Genomic DNA, 21,606 nt, shown 5'->3' on the forward strand with positions numbered 1-21,606 from the left:
CGTGTCACGGGAGCAAGTTGTTCCGAGCACTCAGACGTGGGGGCCTTTCATAATCTGTTGTTGCCAGATTACCCAAAATAAGGATGAAGCAACCTGTAAACGTTGCAATATCCTCTCGCATTATACACATAAAATATGAATATGTAAGTAATGTTGCAGTTCCGAAGAGCAGATAATGGAAAGCATGTTGTTTTGAAGCAGAGTCTTGGAACAGATCAATTGCCTTTTATGCAGTAGTAATGCTGGGAAAGAGAAGTGTTCTGCTGATACAGCGTGAGCAATATCATCTAGTCATTTCAAATAAAAATATATCAAAAATTCGCAGCAGTCAGGGTATTGAGATGAACAAATACGGCAAACAGGTCACTTAATGGTGTTTCTGCATTTGAAGACAAACATCATGAAAATCGGTGCTTACGCCAGACGAAGCACCAAAAATACCAGCAGTGCGTGGGAACTAAGAGCGGATGATTGGGCTGATGCACTCGCATGGCTTGCACAAAGCACCTTTGGTCCGGAATAAATAATTAGTGTGTCATCACAACCAATAGCCAGGGCTAAAACTCTCTGACTGCAACCTGGTAACCAGCGGTGTGCCGCAAGGATCAATACTGGGTCCATTGTTAGTAATGAGGTAAAATGGATTAGCAAATGTGTTGCTAACATCAGTATTGGCGGCATAGTGTACAGCGAAGAAGGCTGTCAAATCTTGCAGAGTAATCTGGACTAACTATGAGAATAGGCTAGGAAATGGCAATGTAATGCAAACAAATATTCGGTGTGCAGTTCAGAAAAAGAAACGGGTAACGAATGGTCGGGCTGAGGTGAAAGGTAAAACGAATGAATCTCAGAATACAGATTCATACTTCCCCGAATAAGACATCACAGGTAGATAGCATCGTAAGAAAGCTTTTTGGCATATTGACCGTTATAAATGAGAGCTTTGAGTATAGGAGTTGCGATGTTACGTAGAAGTTGTATAAGACCTTGATGAAGGTGATTTTGATGTGTTGGTTGCCGTACTGGTCATCTGCCTACAGGAACGATATTAATAGACGTGAAGGAATGCAGGGGGAAAATGCAGTGGTGCTGGAATGTTTGTGAACCCTGTAGAATATTCTCTATTTCTGCTTATATATGACCTAAAATGTGATATCAGATCTTCACCTAAGTCCTAAGACTAGAGAAGGGGAAGCCAATCAAATAAGTAACACAAAACCTTGTATTTGTTCATTTACTTATTGAGAAAAATGGTCAAATATTGCATGCATTTGTTGGAAAACGTATGTCAGCCTCTGGGGTAATGACTTCCACAAAAGCTCTTCAGAGTCAGGTGTTCCAATCAATGAGATTATATTGGAGTGTGTGTTGTACAGGCGCCCTGCCATGTAAAAATACAGACAATGTCAGCTCTTCTGAAGAAAGATCTCTTTGTGTGCACCCTGCCTCGATCAAAATGTACAGATGTCCTCAGAGGAATTGTAGAAATGCATGAAGCTGGAGAATGCTACAAAGGCATTTCTAAACACCGGAGTGTTCATCAATCCACAGTAAGAGGAACTGTTTACCATTGGATGAAACTCAATACTGTTGGTAGTCTTCCTAGAAGTGTTACCCTGCAAAGGTCACACCAAGAACACAACGTGTAATGATGAAGGAGGTGAAAAAGAACCTAAGAGTAACAGCAAAAGACCTGCAATAATCTCTGCTCATGTATCCACCACGAAGGAAACCTCTGCTCTCCAAAAAAAAATGCTGCAATTCTCAAGTTTGCAAAAGACCACGTGGCTGTTCTCCAACACTCCCGGGACAGTGCTCTGTGGACAGATGAGATAAAAATTGAACTTTTTGGCAGAAATGCACATTGCTATGTTTGGAGGAAAAGAGGTACTGCACACCAACACCAAAACCTGATGTAAACTGTGAAGCATGATAGAAGGAACATTATCGTTTGGGGCTGCTCTGCTGCCGCAAGGCCTGGGCAGTTTGCAATCGTGCAGGGAATGTGAATTAGAAATTATATCAAGGCATTTTACAGGAGAATGTCAGGGTAACAGTCCATCATCTGAAGCTTGAGAGAAATTCAATAATGCAAAAAGTCAACAAGCTGAAGGACAAGAGTAAATTAACACCAGAATGTTTAAAAAAGACGTTAATTCGAGTTTCGAATGGTCTAGTCAATATCCTGAACTTAATCCTATAGAAATATTGTGGAAGCACATGAAACTAGCAGTTCATTCGAAGAAGCTCACCAACATCCCACAGTTATTGCTGTGCAAGGGGGTCATACCAGTTGCTGAAAACAAAGGTTCACATACCTTTTTTTTAACAAATACATGTAATATTGGATCGTTTTTCTGAATAAAGAAATGAACAAGTATTGTGTTTTTGTATTACTTATTTAATTGGGTTCCCTTCATCTAGTTTTAGCACATGCAAAGGTGTGATCACATTTTCAACAGGGTTCACAAACTTGCTCGCAGCACTGCTAAGGATGTTGCCAGGACTGGTGGATTTGAGTTACAGAGAAAGGTTAAATAGATGTGCAGTTTATTCCCCAGATCTTATTTGGGGAAGAGCTATTAGAGACATACAAAATTATGTCGAGTACAGATAGAGTAAATATATGCAGGACTTTTCCCTCAGATTTGGTGATGGGTTCAGGTAAAAGATGAAATATTTACTGGGAGTCAGAGGGAGACTTCTACACTCAGAAGTTGGCGCGAGCGTAAAGAAACGTAAATTCTATTGGTGGATGCGGTGTCAGTTGCTACACTGAAAGACGTTTGAATAGGGACATAGGTCGTAGGGCTACGAAGGGCTATGGTTCGGGTGCTGGTAGATGGGAGGAGGCAAAATACTAGGTAAGAACGGAACAATGGGCTGAATGGCCTGTTTCTTTGTTGTACTGCTCTGTGACTTTTTTTTCTTGCTAAAGCCAGTTAATTTGGGCTAATTTGAGATATCGCGAGTGGGGTAGGGTAAATATCGGGGTCCTAAAGAACTACTTTTCTGTGACTCATTTGCCTTACACTCGGAAAGGCAGACTAATCGCCTACAGGTGTTATGGAGGAGAACTAAACAGATGTGACCTGTAACCTCACAATGTGAGGATGTGTCCAGATGTCAGCAGACCGAAAGTAATTTTCAATGCAAAAACACAATGTGAAGTAACAGCTGTCGACTCGGTGTTACGCTGTCATGAAAGACAAATATATGAGAAAGTGAAACCACTCTTCTAAGACAGTTCGGTTTCCACCGCCTCACATCATTAAGACATTTCCCGCTGATGGCTTTATAAGTTTGATAACCTTAAACCCGCCTCCCATGAACTCCACCACTTCTACGTCCCAACGCGACAGCTCCACAAATAAATCTAATAATTTATTTCTTGTTTTAGGGCGTCCAGGGGATTGTCAGCCTGACCGATCAGGTAATCTTTCTGAATTATCATTACGCGTAGGGCTGGGTCTGATTGTCACTGAAAATCAAGCTGAGAGGTGACTGCTGAAATCACGTTTAGTGATTCGGCAGAGAAGTGACTCCGCTGACATTGTCCAAAAGTTTAAAGGTGTTCACACAGTTTATTTTATTTTTGTGTGTTGAGAGTGGTATCACGTTGAGACTCAATTTAACTCTTTCTCCTTTGGGCTCCAGTTAGAGGAATTTCTCCTCCCGTCCAAACAAGTGTGGGTTCTGTCACTGATTTGATTAAGGCTGAGTGCAGCGGGACACAGACCCGAGCAGTCTGGCAGCTGTTCTCCGAAAAGAGAAAACGATCCCTCAGCTCATCCTTTCTTTTCTCTGGGAAACGCGTTGTTCTCCGGAACAACCGGATGGCTCCTGGTTCACCGGATGATCACGAGCTTACTGTCTGTTTTTGTCACGTTTAGCAGTTCATAAGTTGTCTGCCACAGCCTGATTTTTCGTTGGATCATAACATGGACCTGCGGAGTTTAAATGCTTGGGGTGGGTGGGCAGAGGGAGCGGTTTACTGAGCATTGAGTAGCCGGAATCTTAAACTAACGTTAAAGATTGATCTCTCTTTAACTGATATGTTTCAGAAAGCGTGAAGTTGAGGTTGATGAACGGAGGCAGTCGATGTGCCGGGAGACTGGAGGTTCACTACCGGGGAATCTGGTGGACTGTGCGCAGTTATACTTGGGACCTACAAGACGCGACTGTGGTGTGCCGGGAGCTGGGTTGCGGCAAAGCGGTGGATGCCCCGGGCGGGGCTCACTTTGGAGCAGGTTCCGGACCCGTTATAATCTACAATGTTCAGTGCAACGGAAACGAAGCAACCCTGCGGGAGTGTAAATCTAGCACTTGGGATCATTATGGGGGGTCTCACTCCAATGATACTGGTGTCATCTGCTCAGGTAAAAATCAGAATTTTGTCCCTTCCATCCCGCCAGATTGATGACTCTATGATGTCCCGACTGTAAAATAATGCGGGCTGATAAACCGCCGCCAGTGACGTGAAACTAAATAGGGTTATGTCGAAATTATTCCTGTCGTGTTGTGATCGCAATTTGTGTTACCAAGCCGATTTTACCGATGTTAATTAGACGCGTACATTGAGTACACAGTACTGGACACGACCCAGCATTTGAAAGGGCTCAGCAGTCAAGTAGCATCCATGGTGCAAGATAAAATGCTGTCAGAGTTGACAGTGATCCGGAAAGACATCAGCGAGAAATTTTATACCAGAAATAATGCACATTTCACTGAGTTCCTCCATAGTATGTTTTTAGTTGTTCCATTCCAGCATTTGCATCGACAGAGCCACGGAGTTGTCTTCCCTTGGGGGAAAGATTTGCGTATTCCTCTCATAATTTACTCACCTCAATAAAGATTTAACTCCTGGTTTCTCCATAATTATAGTGCACCCAAACAGATAGCATCTGTTAATATAGAATAACAATTTCCCAAAAGCCAGATGCTGGAAATGTGAAATAACGTAAAGAGATGTTGTAATCAGTGCAATCCCGTATCGCAACTGTGGAGCGGAAAGCAGAGTTAACACCTTCGTTGTATCACCATCTTTGCAAAGTATTTTCCTTCCGTATGTCCATGTAGATCCTGCTGCAAAATAAAGTTATAAAGAAGCAACAAAGCAACTCCAACTCCCTCCATGCAAATGCTGCCTTACCTGAGGTATATTTCCAGGGTTTTTGGTTTAAGATCAGATTTATTGTATTTGCGTTTATTTTATGTTAACACGACACTGGTCACGGCATTGAATACTGACACGACGCTGCGTCAGTATTAGGGTAGTATGAGACTCAATGGCAGATCTGTGCGTCCCGTGAGCCAGTTACCTCGTGGTACTTTTATTTGTGATGTTACCTTAAGTAACATGGAAATTAAGTGCAATGCACTTGGTCGAGACTGAATACTGTTATGTGCCGGTAATGGAGAAAACGAGTGCCCATCGTGGGAGAAAGGATGGTTAAGATTTTGGAAATGGACTCAGATGAGTTACTTTGTTCTGAATGATCTCACAACTTGAGCATTATGGGAGCTGACCCATGTTAGCTTTGCCTGACATTCCTGAATTTTGATTCGTCAATAATAACATGATATTGGGGAGAATCAGAAGAGACACTTGCTGCCTGATAATTAAAGATTGCATATGTGTTGTCGCCGTAGCATTTGTACGTCCCGTCTAGTTCAGGTTCTGTTCATGTTTGACTGCTAAGTTACAGATGATGTGATGTGCAATCTCAGAATGTCGAGGAGAGATAATGTGAGCTGCACTTGTATTCCTGACACTTGGTCAGTAGGAACACATTACAGCGCGTATGAGCTCATACTCGATTAATATTTAGGCTTTGCACTACCTGGTCTGGAAATGAGGTCAAATGTTAAAAAAGCAGAAGAGAAATTCATTGTAAGGCGTCAAAATCCCCGACGCAGGCCTCTCATGGTCTGAGTCGACATTCCCTCCCCAATGCCTAACTTGAACAATAACTGTATAGCGATAAGCAGAATTAACATCTTCTTTGCTCCACTTCTTTACAAGTTACTTATTGTCTGTTTCTCCACACACTTTCTGCTGCAAAATGGGGTCTCGTATAAAGGTAAAAAAAAAACAAATGCAACCCATTATGCACCTGACCTGAGATGTATTTCCAAAGATTCGGGTTTAGATCAGATTTCCATTTTTATTGAATACATTGACATAATATAGGATGGATGTCATGAATATTGACATGGCACTCTGTGAATTCCAGGGTAGCATCGGTCTTAAAGGCGAATCTGCGTGTGCAGTGAATCAATTCCCTCGTGGTAATTTTCTTTCTGTGAGGTCAATAGCTGTGTCTTCAATAACTGTGAGGTAATGTTGCAGCTATGTAGGACCCGGGCCAAATCCCACTTGGTCACCTCACGATAAGATGGACGTGTAAACCATACAAATACTGCAGAGAAGGTGTACAAGGCTGTTGCCTGGATTGGGGAGCATGCCTTACAAGAATAGGTTGAGTCATTTCGACCTTTTCTCCTTGGAGTGACGGTGGATGAGACGTGACCTGACAGAGGTGTACAAGCTGATGATAGATATTGATCGTGCGGATAGTCAGAGGCTTTGCCCCAGGGCTGAAATGGCTAGTATAAGAGCGCATATTTTTTAAAGTGTTTGGAAGTACGTACGGAGGAGATGTCAGGGGCAAGTTTTTTTTTAATACAGAGAGTGGTGAGTGGGTGAAATGAGCTGCCGGCGGCGGTGGTGAAGGCGGAAACGATAGGGTCTTTTAAGAGACTCCTGGATGGCTACATGGAGCTAAGAAAAATAGATGGCTATGAGTAAAGCCTAGGAAGTTCTAAGGTAGGGACATGTTCGGCACAGCTCTGTGGGCCGATGGGCCTGTATTGTGCTGTATGTTTTCTATGTTTCTATGTTTCTAACATGTAGAGTATGTGCAATGCAAATGGCCCAAGGTAGCATACTGTCATGTTTCAGTGATGGAGACAATGTGTACCTAGCGTGGTAGAAGGGACGTGGGAAATTGAGTCAGATAAGCTTGTTTACCCTGAATGATGTCAAGCTTCTTGATTATTATGGGAGCTCGTAAACGTAAACATCGTCAGATCTTCCTCAGTTTTGAGTTATCGAGGATAACATGATATTTGGGAGAAACAAGTGAGACTGCTGATGAATGGTAATTAAAGACTGTAGAAGTGTTGTAGTGGTATCATTTATGTGTCTCATCTAGTCCAAGTTCACGTCATGTTTGTCTTCTATGTTACGGATGCCATGATATAAAGGCTCAGAATGTCGAGGCGAGATAACGTGAGTTTTACTGGTATGTGCAGTCTGAATGCAGCGCACCAGTTATGAGCTCATGCCTAATTAATATTTCCGCCTTGCAATTCCTGCTCAGAAAATGAGGACGAATGTTTCATTGCTGAGTGTTTCATGCGTGAAGCTGATTTCCTTGTGTGAGAGCGAGAGGAAAAAAAAAAGAACACCACTCCCAACTTATTCTAATGCTGGACGACCTGTACTGTAATGTTTCGGTCAGGACCGAAAGCTAATTTGCATATATCCATGGTTTGCAGAGTTACGGTCATGCCCGTCTTCCCAACGACATTAGATTCCACAAACAAACCAACAGAAGGTGCACATATGATCTCAGACCAACTTTATTCCTTCTTATCTCAGCAACATGTTGTTGTTTTTCTTCTCGGTTCCACTGAAGAACATTGGACTTGAGAAGTTACGTTTTGTCTCTGTCTCCACGAAGCATCCTAACCTTCTTGTTGTTGGTCTTCCAGCGTATTTTTGTTTAGTTCAAATGACTATAATTTGCATGGCTTTATTTGGCTTTCACATCCGATCAAATGTGCTTGTTATCTGTTTCCGAAAATCTTAAAAATGAAAAAGGCAGGGAAAATGTAAAAAGGTGAATACGGGATGAAAGGTGGTATATTTGAAATTTCGCCGTACACCGAATAATGCAGATGTTGTATCGCTGTTACTGGCTAGCATGTATTTCGTCGTAGGCATCGCTGAATCGGAGCTGAAAGATTATAGATGGTAACTTAACGCTCAAATATTGTACATTGTACCGAAATGACGGACAGGTAGGCTGAGGGGTTGAGGTGGTACTGGTGCGGCCCTGTTCGTCAAAAGTGCAAGCAAGCTATTAGAGAGCGGTGCCAAAGAATAAGAAGGCCTTTGTTGAATTGTTGTAGGATGAGCTCAAGAACTGCAAGGGTAAAATGGTAAAATACAGTTCCCTAAACAGTAGTAGGGATGCTATCTACAAATTGCAACGGGTGATAGAAAGTGCATGTCAAAAGGGCAAAGTTACGAGAGTGGGTGATTTCAATATGCATGTAGATTGGCGAAAAAACATGTTGGCGCTTGATCCAACGAGGGGTGTGTGACAATGAGCAGCTAAACACGGATGTCTCAGTATTGCAGTGGAGTAAATGGAATTATAGACGTATAAGAGAGGAGCTGGACAAAATTAATTAGAAATGAACGGTAGCAGGGATGTCGACGTTCAGGGAGTAATGCCGAAGTTGCAGGAAGTTTTCTTAAAACAACATTACACAACCATGGCTGACAAGGGAACAAAAATGAGTGGGAAGTTAGATGACTGGGAAGCTTTTAGAACTCATCAAAAGGCAGGTAAAAAGTCATTCAGCAGATAAAAAGATGGAATACAAAGTTGAGCTATCTAATAATATTAAAGAATACAGCAAATCTTTCTTCAACTACATAAGGTGTATAGCAGAGGCAAAGGTACATATGGAACTACTAGAAATTGATGCTGGAGAGGTAATAATGGTGGACAAGAAAATAGCGGACGAACTGAGTCTGGCAATAATCTTCGCTGTGGAAGACACTAACGGAACGATAAATGTTCGAGAGTGGACGTATGTGAAATGGCCATTGTTATGGGAATACTTTTGGGAAACTGAAAGGTCTGAAAATAAGTTATTCTCCTGGAACAGATATTATACACCGCAGAGTTTTGAGACAGGTGTTGAATACATTGAGAAGGAATTAGTAATGATCTTTCAATAATTACTTAATACTGACATGGCTTTCGAGGAATGGTAAATTGCAAATGTTACCCCCATCTTTAAGAAGGGAAACTGGCGGAAGAAAGTAATTTATAGGCCAGTTAGTTTGACCTAACTAGCTGGGAAGAATTTGTAATCCATTGTTAAGGGTGAGGTTCCGGGTTTCTGGGAGGCAGATGATTAAATAGACGGTAGTCAGCACGGTTTTCTTCAGAAAATTCCTTGAAGAAATAGGAAGCAGCATAGACAAATGAGGATCGGTAGATGTTATGCATCTGGATATACAGAAGGTCATTGCCAGGGTGCCTAACAAGTTATGATCCATACGGTTGCATTAAAGAAGCCAGCAGGGTAGCCTATTGGCCTATAGGCAGGAGGCAAACTGTAGGAAGAAAGTGACTGTTTTCTAGTTGGGTGCTGGTGAACTAGTCATGTTCCTAGGGGTGTGTGTTGGAACCAATTTGTTTTTCCTTATATTTAACTGATTTGGACGACGCAAGTCGTGGCTTTGTGACCACGTTTATAGAGAATATGAAAGTGGTTGAGGGGAAAGTAGTTTTTAGGAAGTAGATAAACTACAGGTTGACCTAGACATATTAGGAGAGTGCAATGTCAGCATTAATTTCAAGAATACTGAAGTATGAAAGCCACGATGCCATGTTGAGGCCTCGTACGCCACCGGCGAGTCGGGGCTGAGAGTATTATGGGTAGTTTGGGTCCTAATTTAAGAAAGGATGTTCTGATGTTGGAGCCGGTTCGCAGGAGGTTCACAAAAAATATCTGGGTTTGAAAACCTTGTCATATGAGGAGCGTTTGAACTACTTGTTTGAATTCAGAAGAATGATGGGTGACCTCATTGGAAACTGAAATGTTGAAAGATCTCGGGAGGGTGGAAGTGAAGAGGGTGCTTCCTCTGGTGAAGGACTCAAAGAAGAGAGGGCTCAACCTCAGAATGGAGGGGCGTCCCTTTAATACGGAGAGGAACGCGGATTTCTTGAGGCAGAGAGTGGAGAATTTGTGACATTCGTTGCCACGGGCGGCAGTGCAGTCTGAGTCATGGTGTGAGTTTAATGCAGTAGCTCAGGGATTTTTGATAAATCAAAGCACGATGAGATACACGGAAAAGGCGGTAGATTTGGGCTGAGAAGGAAAATGGATCACAGATGACGACAAGGTGAAGCAGACTCGATGGTCAAATAATTCTGCTCCAATATGTTACGTCGATATGGTCAAAAACCAGTAATCCAATGTGTGATCAATATTTGAATAAAATTCATGGTTCATAGAATTTGGAAAGTCTGTTTCGTGGAAACTGCATTGTCAACAATACAAGAGTCACTATAAAATATTTTGCCATGAACATCGTTAGGTTTTCTCTCGGGAAGAGTTGCGTCATGTTGCGAAAAGTTTTCAGGTTGAACTTTCTGCCTGTCGCCAAATGGTTTTTCCTCCAGCATTTTATATTGTAGCGCTCGAGGTGCTAAATCTTTGCTGCATTTTGAGTTGAAAACTGTGTGCCGCAGGGGTTTGTTAGTATTTGATGGACTAATACTTACTCATATTTTATATCCGGCAGAAAGAGTATATAGAGTCATGGAAAATACAGCTTATCAACAGGCCTGTCGTCCCATCTAGTCTCTGCCAGACCATATAAATTTCCTATTCCTATCGACGTGTATCAGTACACTTTCACTACCATCCATGTACCCAGCTAATCTCCTCTGAAACGATTATTCCAGTTCCAATGCACAGCTTGCTCTGGCAACCCAGTCCACACTCTCACGACTCTCCAACTGAAGAAGTTACCCCTCATGCTGCTCTTAAACTTTTCACATTTCAACTTTCACCCACAACCCATAACCTCCAGTCTCACCCAAACCCACTGGAAAAAGATTGTTAACATTTATCTTATCTATACACCTCATAATTTTGTATTCCTCTATGAAATCTCCACTCAATCATCTACGTTTCATAGACTAGAATCGGAATCTATTCATACTTTCTTTATGACTCACGTCCACCAGTCACGTCAAAAAACTTCTATTTTTTTTCCCCACACGCTTGCAAACTAGTTACAGCTGCCCTGCAGATCGGTGATCAAAACAGCACACAATACCGTAAATTAGACCTCACCAACGTTTTATACAACGTCAACATACCATCCGATCTCATTTATTCAAGTCTGTGTATTATGAAGGCCAATGTACCAAAAGATTTCTTTACGTCTCCTCTATCCGTAACGCAGGATTGAATGATTATGTAACTGTTTTCCCATTTTCTTTTTGTTCTACAGATCTCCACAGTGTGCTACCGTTCATGGTGTAAGAATTACCTGGTAGCATCTCGCACTTGTCTTTATTAAATGATGTCTGCCATTTTCAGACATTTTTTCTAGCTTTTCCAGATCCCACTCTAAGTTCTGATCAACATTATCACCGTCCACTACACCCTCTAACTTTGTGTCATCTGCAAGTGTGCTGATCAAGTTAACCACAGTGTCATCCAGATAACTAACATGGATGACAAACAACAACCGACCTATCACTGATTCCTGAAGCATTCCACTCGTCATAGATCTCCAATCAGAGAGGCAACCTACTTCCTTTCTCTGACTTCACCCACATTGCTGATATCTGGTCGAATTTACTACCTCATCTTGAATGGAGAGCGAGTGAACGTCAATGACCAAACTCTCATGCGTGACCTTGACATACGTCTTGCTAAAGGCAACGTATACAACTTCCACAACCTTGACTTCATGTATATTCCCGCTGATTACTTCGTAAACAAACTCCATAACTTTGATTAGACAGGATTTACCACGCTGGAAGACTTGCCGACTCTCCCTAATCAGTTCAAGTCTATTCAAACACTCATTTAACCGGTACCGTAGAGTACGTTGAATAACTTTCCCACTCCTGACATCCGGCTCATTGTCCTATAATTTCCAGGATTATTTTTAGTGCCTATTATAAATGCCAGAACAACATTACTGGTCCTCCAATCCTCCGGTACATCACCTACGGCTAAGGATATTTGAAATATCTCTAGTAGAACCTTGCAGCTTATTCACTTGCCACACAGAGGGTCCGAGGAAACACCTTTTCAGGCCCAAGATATCTGCGCAAATCAGCAAGCACTTTATTCTCTGTAATCTCAATCGGTTTCATTAAGTTGAAGCTGATTTGTATCTCATCTGCAGACATTGTTTCCATCTTCTGAGGAAATAGGGATGCAAGCATCCGTTTAAGATCTTCCCCATTTCTTTTGGATTCATGTATCGGTTACCATTCCGAAAATCTACAGGTCCAATTTTGTCCTTTGCAATCCTCTTGCTCTGAACTTATCTGTAGATTGTCTTAGTATTCTCTTAACCTTGTCTGCTAGGGCAAACTAATGACTTCGTTCAGTCCTCCTAATTTCTTTCTTAAGTGTTGTCTTCACTCTCTTTAACACTATATCTACTTAATTTGTTCCTACCAGCCGGTCCCTGCTGTGCACCACTTTTTCTTTTTTTTTGCTTATATAGAGACTCAGTATTACTTTAAAAGCACGGTTTTCTAAGAAACCTTGCCAAAGAGTCTCGGCCCAAAACGTCGACTGTAATTTTTCCATAGATGCTGCCTGGCCGGATAAGTTTCTCCAGCATTTTGTGTTAGTTGCTTGTATTTCTAGCATCTTCACAGTTGATCTTTTTCCCTAAACCTTTTATAATTACCTTTTAATTTGAACGGCACGTACAGGTTTTGAACTCTGAAAATTTCACCTTTGAAGGCCTACCACTTAAATAGTACACATTTTCCAGATACCTGCATGTCCCAATCTACACATGCCTGGTCCTTCCTGATGACATCAAATGTGGCCTTTCTGTCAGTCAACTGAAGTGCCATTTTATGTGTTCAACATTAATTAGCCCATATTGATTGCCTTTCATGGCTCCAAAATATATAACACGTTTTACTAATGCGTTAATGTAAATGGATTTGGTGGGCAACCATGCACTGGCTCCATCCCTGCAGATTGTCACAGTTTGCAAAAGGAGAAATTGGGGCAGCCAACATTTGAATTCACCTAGAGAAAGAATATTTGCTGATTAGGGATTTCCAGCATTGCTTTGTGTCGGGTAAGGTGTGTCACTACTTTTGGTATTTGAGGAGGTAGTGGTATATTGCTAAAGACAGAGTAGTAAGCCTCCGTAACATTTTTCACATGACTGTGCATTGTTACGTCGCTTCCAAGGCGAGCTGGCTAATTGCATCTATAATATGCTGTGCTAGAGGAGGCAGAGATTCTTAGAAGATGGAATGCTTTTCAATAGGATGATCTTGAGCTCCGCAGCATCATAATTCGATGAAATGGAACTGGAGGTTGAAGCGGGCTGGGAGAGGTCATATGGGACAATTTTCAAAAACAAAATAAAGCATAGAATAGTTGGCGAATTATGATAAAACTATAAGCAATGGTTAGGTCACAGTTGGAGCACAGACTGCAGTTCTACAGACATTTTGCTCTAGGAAGAGCAGAAGGGATGAGTAAGATTTTGTTTTCCTGAAATGTTGGATGTTTTTTATGGAGAAGGAATGGTAAGTTGAAATTCGTTTACTCAAAGTATGCAAGGGATAACTGGAAACTAATAGAAGTATGCAATATATGTGATGGAATGAGAGTTAGATATCCTAAGTCTCTCAAGACCACGAAGACAGATATTAAAATTAAAATGGATTTCAGGATAAAATTGCCCTGATGGGAGTGGAGTACATCTACAACATGCTAGTAGAGACAAATCTTAGAATCCAACAGGTATTCCGCTTTACAGCATTAATTCCTCGCGCCATTGCCAAGGAAAATAGTTGCCCTCTACCCCTAATATGATTGTTATTAAAACATGTTTTGTAAGTCTTTGAATTCTATCCTTGCCCATTGTGGGTAACACGAAGAATCTGCACACTCCTGAGTGGCTGAAGACATGGTGCAGGAGGGAGGAATTCAGATTTATAGATAATTGGACAGTTTTCCAGTGAAGGTAGGACTTGTTCCGGCTGGAAGGTTTACATATGAACTGGAGGGGGACAAATATTATTGCAGGTATGTTTGCCAGAGAGGAACCAGTGGATTTAAACTAGATGCAGGGGGGCGGGGGTGGGGGGAACCAGAGTGTGGGAACAGATGTAGGAGAGAAGGGAGAAAAAGAAAATAGTAAAGTTGTTTGTACAAATAGTGATAAACAGAGAGTAAGAGAGGAAAGTTTCTGAAACGCTAGGAGAATTATGATGAAGGTGGATGAGCTTAAAACATGAATTGATACCTGGAAGTATGATGTGGTAGTTATTAGTGAAACATTGTTACAGGAGGGCTGTGATTGGCACTAAATATTCCTGGATTATTTTGCTTCAGGTGTGATAGAATCAGACGGACAAGAGGGGGAGGTGTTGCATTGCTTGTCAGAGAAAATATTACAGCTATGCTCTGGCAGGATAGATTAAAGTGCTGTCTAGGGAGACTATTTGGGTGGAATTGAGGAATGGGAAAGGTGTAGTAACACTTATAAGGGTGTATTATAGACCACCTAATGGGGAGTGAAAATTGAAGGAGCAAATTTGTAAGGAGATAGAAGGTATTTGTAGTAAGCACAAGGTTGTAATTGTGGGAGATTTTAATTTTCCACATATAGACTGGGAAGCGCATACTGTAAAAGGGCTGGATGGTTTAGAGTTTGAAAAATGTGTGCAGGATAGTTTTTTTTGCAGCATTACATAGAGGTACCAACTAGAGAAGGGGCAGTATTGGATCTCCTGTTAGGGAATGAGATAGGTCAGGTGACGGAGGTATGTGTTGGGGAGCACTTCGGGTCCAGTGATCATAATGACAGCAGTTTCAATATAATTATGGAGATGGATTGGTCTGGACCCATGGTTGAGATTTTTGGTTGTAGAAAGGCTAACACTGAGGAGATGCGAAATGATTTAGAAGGAGTGGATTGGGATAATTTGTTTTATGGGAAAGATGTAATAGAAAAATGGAGGTCGTTTAAAGGTGAAATTTTGAGGGTACAGAATCTTTATGTTCGATTTAGGTTGAAAGGAAAGCTTAAAATTTGGAGCGAGCCATGGTTGTCAAGGGATATTGGACAGTTAGTTCGGATAAAGGGAGATATCTACAATAAACATAGGCGCATGAAGTAAATGAGGTACTCGAGGAATATGAAGAATGTAAAATTAACCTTAAGAAAGAAATTAGAAAAGCTAAAAGAAGATACGAGGTTGCTTTGGCAAGTGAGGTGAAAATAAATCCAAAGGTTTCTACAGTTACAATAAATAGCAAAAAGATAGTGAGGGATAAAATTGGTCCCTGAGAAAATCAAAGTGGACAGCTATGTGTGGAACCAAAAGAGATTGGGGAGATTTTGAAAAAAATTCTTTTCTTTGGTACTCACTAAGGAGAAGGATATTGGATTGTGTAAGGTAAGGGAAGCAGGTAGGGAGGTTATGGAAACTAGGAAGATTAAAGAAGAGGAAGTACTGGCGCTTTTAAGGAATATAAAAGTGGATAAGTCTCCGGGTCATGACAGGGTATTCCCTAGGACCTTGAAGGAGTTAGTGTAGAAATAGCCGGGGGTCTGACAGAAATATTTCAAATGTCATTAGAAACCGGGATGGTGTCGGAGCTTTTGCGTATTGTTCATTTCGTTCCATTGTTTAAAAAAGTTTCTAAGCGTAAACCAGCAATTATCGGCATGTAAGTTTGACGTCATTTGTGGGTAAATTGATAGAAAGTATTCTTCGAGATGGTATATATAATTATCTGGATAGACAGGGTCTGATTAGGAACAGTCAACATGGATTTGTGCGGGGAAGATCATGTTTGACAAATCTTATTGAGTTTTTTGAAGAGGTTACTTGGAGAGTTGACGAGGGTACAGCGGTGAATGTTGTCTATATGGACTTCAGTAAGGACTTTGACAAGTTTCCACACGGAAGGTTAGTTAGGAAGGTTCAATCGTTAGGTATTATTTTTGTCGTGGATAACTGCTTGTCACATTGGAGGCCAGTGACTAGTGGTGTGCCTCATGGATCTGTGCTGGTTCCAATGTTGTTTGTCATATGCATTAATGATTTGGATGATGGGGTGGTAAATTAGATTAGTAAGTATGTAGATGATACTAAGATAGGTGGCGTTGTGGATAATGAAGTAGGTTATCAAAGCTTGCAGAGAGATTTAAGCCAGTTAGAAGAGTGGGCTGAAATATGGCAGATGGAGTTCAATACTGATACATGTGAGGTGCTACATTTTGGTAGGACTAATCAAAATAGAATATGCATGATAAATGGTAGGGCATTGAGGTATGTAGTAGAACAGAGGGATGTAGGAATAACGGTGCATAGTTGAAGAACATGGTGATGAAGAAAGCTTTTGGTATGTTGGCCTTTATACATCAGAGAATTGTTCATAGGAGTTGGGATGTAATATTACAATTGTACAAGGCAGTGGTAAAGCCAAATTTGGAGTATTGTGTATAATTCTGTTCACCGAAATATACGGAAGATGTCAACAAAATAGAGAGAGTACAGAGAATATTTACAAGAATGCTACCTAGGTTTCAGCACCTAAGTTACAGAGAACTGTTGAACAGGTTGGGACTCTTTTCTTTGGAGCGTAGAAGTTTGAGGGGGTACCTAAGAGAGGTATTTAGAATTATGAACGCTATAGATAGATTTGACGTGGATAGGGTTTTTCCATTGAGAGTAGGGGAGATTCAAACAAGAGGACATGAGTTGAGAGGGGGCAAAAGTTTAGGGGTAACATGTGGAGGAACTTCTTTACTCAGAGAGTGGTAGTTGCGTGGAACGAGCTTCCAGCAGAAATGGTAGAGGTAGGTTTGATATTGTCATTTAAAGTAAAATTGGATAGCTATATGCATAGGAAAAGAATGAAGGGTTATGGGTTGAGTGCGGTTCAGTGGGACTACGTAAGAGTAAGCGTTCGGCACCAACTAGAAGTTCCAAGATAGCTTGTTTCCGTGCTATAATTGTTATATGGTTACATGGTTGTTATATGTGTGTACCTTCGTTTGTCTCTTCTGAGGAAGCAGAAGATCGCCAGGTGTCCAACAATATCTCCTTATTACAAAGGACTCAAGTATAAGTCAAGGAAATAAGTACTAATGATACTAATATCAGCGAGAGCACCACTACTATCATGCTCCTGGCCGTGAAGTCCGCATTCCAGTTCACGGTCCGGTCCGTGTACTCAGGTCTCCGGGTCTTCCAGCTGTCCCTTGCTTTGGTTGAGTTAATCATAGGCACCTGTTTCCCATCTTGGGCTTGGAATATATCTTGTGGCTGAGGAATTAATGCATGGAGCAGGGTTTCAGATTTTTGGATCAGTGAGATCTCTTCTCGGGAAGAGGACCTGTACAGATTGGATGGGTTGCACCTGAACTCGAGGGGGAGCAATATCCTAGCAGGTAGGTTTGCTAGCATGTTTCGGGAGTGTTTAAACTAATTTGCAAGGGGGATGGGACCCGGAGCGAAAGAGCAGTGAAAGAAGTGCATGGAGTAAAGCCTGATCTAACATATAGAGAGGCTTTGAGGAAAGAGAAGCAGAATAAACGGTGTAAAGGTAGTAAGGGAGAAGAGCTGAACTGTGTGTACCTCAATGCAAGAAGCATCAGGAACAAAGGTGATGAACTGAGGGCTTGGATACATACATGGAATTATGATGTACTGGCCATTACAGAGAGTTTGCTGGCACTAGGGTGGGAATGGATTCTCAACATTCCTGGATTTCAGTGCTATAAAAGCGATACGGTGGGGGAGGGTGGAGTGGAGGAGGGGTGGCATTACTGGTCAGTGATACTATTACGTTACAGAAAGGGTGTGTAATGTAGCAGGATCCTCCTTTGAGTCAATATGAGTGGAAGTCAGGAACAGGAATGGAGCAGTTACTCTATTGGGAGTATTCTATAGACCCCTGGTAGCAGCAGGGATACAGAGGAGCAGATTGAGAGGCAGATTTTGGGAAGGTGCAAAAATGACAGGGTTGTTATCATGGGTGACTTTAACTTCCCTAATATTGATTGGCACCTGATTAGTTCCAAGGGCTTAGATGGGGCAGAGTTTGTTAAGTGTGTCCAGGACGGATTCCTGTCACAGTATGTGAACAGACCGACTAGGGGGAATGCCATATTAGATCTAGCACCAGGTAATGAACCGGGTCAGGTCACAGATCTCTCAGTGGGTGAGCATCTGGGGGACAGTGACAACTGCTCCCTGGCCTTTAGCATTATCATGGAAAAGGATAGAATCAGAGAGGACAGGAACATTTTTAATTGGGGAAAGGCAAATTATGAGGCTATAAGGCTAGAACTTGCGGGTATGAATTGGGATGATGTTTTTGTAAGGAAAGGTACTATGGACACGTAGTCATTGTTTAGAGATCTCTTGCAGGATGTTAGGGATAAATTTGTCCCGGTGATGAAGATAAAGAACGGTAGGGTGAAGGAAACATCTGTGACAAGTGAGGTGGAAAATCTAGTCAGGTGGAAGAAGGCAACATACATGAGCTTTAGGAAACAAGGATCAGATGGGTCTATTGAGGAATATAGGAAGCAAGGAAGGAGCTTAAGAAGGGGCTTAGAAGAGCAAGAAAGGGGCATGAGAAGGCATTGGCGAGTAGGGTAAAGGAAAACCCCAAGGCATTCTTCAATTATGTGAAGAACAAATGTATGACAGGAGTGAAGGTAAGACCGATTAGAGATACAAGTGGGAAGATGTGCCTGAAGGCTGTGGAAGTGAGTGAGGTCCTCAATGAAACCTTCTCTTCGGTATTCACCAATGAGAGGGCACTTGATGATGGTGTAGACAATATGAGTGAACTTTGATCTTCTGGAGCATGTTGATATTAAGGGAGGGGAGGTGTTGGAGATGTTAAAACACATTAGGACGGATAAGACCCCGGGGCCTGACGGAATTTTCCTGAGGCCACTCCACGAGGCGAGGGAAGACATTGCGGAGACTCTGGCTAGGATCTCTATGTCCTCGTTGTCCTCGGGAATGGTACCGGAGGATTAGAGAAAGGCGAATGTTGTCCCTGTCACAATGGGAGCATTGGGAGCAAGGATGGACGCAAATGCAAGACACATCTAGTGAGGTTACTTAGTTCTAGTTTATTGTTCGACACCAGGAGAGCTAGGCAGGACCAGGAGTACCGAATTGGACAAAGACTTACGACTACTACTAGGCTGGGACTAGGGGTCTGGGCTAGGACTCGGAATTGGATCCCAGAAATAGAGGAGACATAAAGAGGCTAGGGTATGGACTCCGAGAAAGAGACTGGGCAAGGCCCCAGTACCTGGGTCTTGCCTCTGGCTCGGACCCCAGAACCAGGCAAGGACATGACATGGGCTAGGGAGAGGAGGAACATGGGAACACAGAGCCTCGGTCTCGGGAGAGCAGGTACATGGAACTATGGGCACATACACAGAACACAAAGCCGGGACCCCTCCTTGGGTTCAGGACATAGGGCCAGAACTCACACAGAGAACAGAGCCGGGACCCCTCCTTGGGAGCAGGACATAGGGCCGGGACTCACACATAGGATAGAGAGCCGGGACCCATCCTTGGGTACAGGACATAGGGCCGGGACTCACACACAGAACAGAGAGCCGAGACTCCTCCTTGGGTACAGGACATAGGGCCAGGACTCACACACAGAACAGAGAGCCGGAACCCCTCCTTGGGTACAGGACATAGGGCCGGGACTCATGACCCCCGCGGGGCAATGGCAAGACAGCTTGACTTTCCCCACGGAGCCGAGACCAAGGCAAGACATGACTCCCCGCGGAGCAACGGCAAGACGACCTGACTGACCCCACGGAGGCGAGGACAAGACAAGACCAACACGAAAGAACACCAGACATTACCTATCTAACTCCGGCGATAGAACTAGACCGAAGTGCAGGCGAGGGCTGCAGATGAGGGCGAGAGGCAAGAGGGGCAGTGAAGAGATTCAGACAGTGGGGATAGGACAGGAATCACAGACCACCAGGATCAGGACTCGACTCGGAACTTGGAAGCCGCCGGGGCCAGGACTCGACTCGGAACTTGGAAGCCGCCAGGGACAGGACTAGACTCAGAACTTGGAAGCAGCTAGGCGCAGGACTCGACTCGGTACTTGAATGCCGCCAAGGCCAGGACTCGACTCGGAACTTGGAAGCCGCCAGGTCCAGGACTTGACTTGGAGCCTCCGGGTAGTGGCGAGCTCTCGACTCGGCCAGGTAACAGTAGACAGCGGTTCTTGATTCCCTCCAGTGGTTTAACTGACAGACCCACCTCGGTGAGGAAACTTTGCGGCTCATTTTGGCGAAGTAAATTGACAGGGTTGCTGCGTTTAGGAAAGGCGAATTACTGGCTCTCACTTTGGCCGGAGACCAGGCTTGCTACGGCCAAATGACACTGGCACACCGTACCTTTGGTGACTTTGCAGACGCTCTCACGCTGAACAGCTGAAGCGGAGGGTATAAACTCCCGGTTCAGTCGAGAGTAAATTGCCTCCAATCACCAAAGCCGAGGGACACGGGAAAGCAGGGAACCAAAGGGAAACAGGGAGTCAACAGTCTGGATCGTAATGTAAACAAACTAAATTCAAAGGGACCCCGATAAATAGGTACTGTCTGGTGCCCATTTGTGTTGTTCTTGTCTTGTCTTGTCCTCGCCTCCGTTGGGTAAGTCAGGCCGACTTGCCATTGCTCCGCGGGGGGTCTTGTCTTGTCCTCGCCTCCGTGGGGTAAGTCAGGCCGTCTTGCCGTTTCCCCGCGGGGGTCATGAGTCCCAGCCCTACGTCCTGTACCCCAGGAGGGGTTCTGGCTCTCTGTTCTGTGTGTGAGTCCTGGCCCTATGGCCTGTACCCAAGGAGGAGTCCCGGCTCTCTATTCTATGTGTGAGTCCTGACCCTATGTCCTGAACCCAAGGAGGGGTCCCGGCTTTGTGTTCTGTGTATGTGTCCATGGTTCCATGTACCTGCGCTCCCGAGACCGAGGCTCTGTGTTCCCATGTTCCTCCTCTCCCTAGCCCATGTCATGTCCTTGCCTGGTTCTGGGGTCCGATCCGAACCATGACAGTCCCCTGGCTCAAAAAAGGTACTCGGGATAGTCCGGGTAATTATAGAACAGTGAGCCTTACATCTGCGGTAGGAAAGCTGTTGGAAAAGATTCTTAGAGATAGGGTCTATGGGCATTCTTATAATCATGGTCTGATCAGGGACAGACAGCATGACTTTGTGAAAGACAGATCGTGTCAAACAAGCCTGATAGAGTTCTTTGAGTTGGCGACCAGGCATATAGATGAGGGTAGGATAGTGGATGTGATTATATGGATTTTAGTAAGGCATTTGACAAGGTTCCACATGGTAGGCTTATTCAGAAAGTCAGAAGGCATGGGATCCAGGGAAGTTTGGCCAGGTGGATTCGGAATTGGCTTGCTTGCAGAACGCAGAGGGTCTTGGTGGTGGGAGTACATTCAGATTGGAGGATTGTGACTAGTGGTAACCCACAAGGATCTGTTCTGGGAC

At 43.3% G+C, this 21,606-nt stretch overlaps 1 protein-coding gene across 1 annotated transcript in view; it reads left to right on the forward strand.

Annotated features, from left to right (window-relative positions):
* The window catches only part of LOC140202080 (scavenger receptor cysteine-rich domain-containing protein DMBT1-like), a 47,856-nt gene that overhangs the window by 18,762 nt on the left and 7,488 nt on the right, over positions 1-21,606 (forward strand). The window contains exons 3-4 of the mRNA XM_072266941.1: positions 3,401-3,433; positions 4,065-4,379. Coding sequence (XP_072123042.1) covers positions 3,401-3,433; positions 4,065-4,379 — 348 coding nt within the window. The remainder of the gene's footprint in view (positions 1-3,400; positions 3,434-4,064; positions 4,380-21,606) is intronic.

This window comes from Mobula birostris, chromosome 8 (assembly GCF_030028105.1).
Source record: "Mobula birostris isolate sMobBir1 chromosome 8, sMobBir1.hap1, whole genome shotgun sequence".
NCBI classification, from domain to species: Eukaryota; Metazoa; Chordata; class Chondrichthyes; order Myliobatiformes; family Myliobatidae; genus Mobula; species Mobula birostris.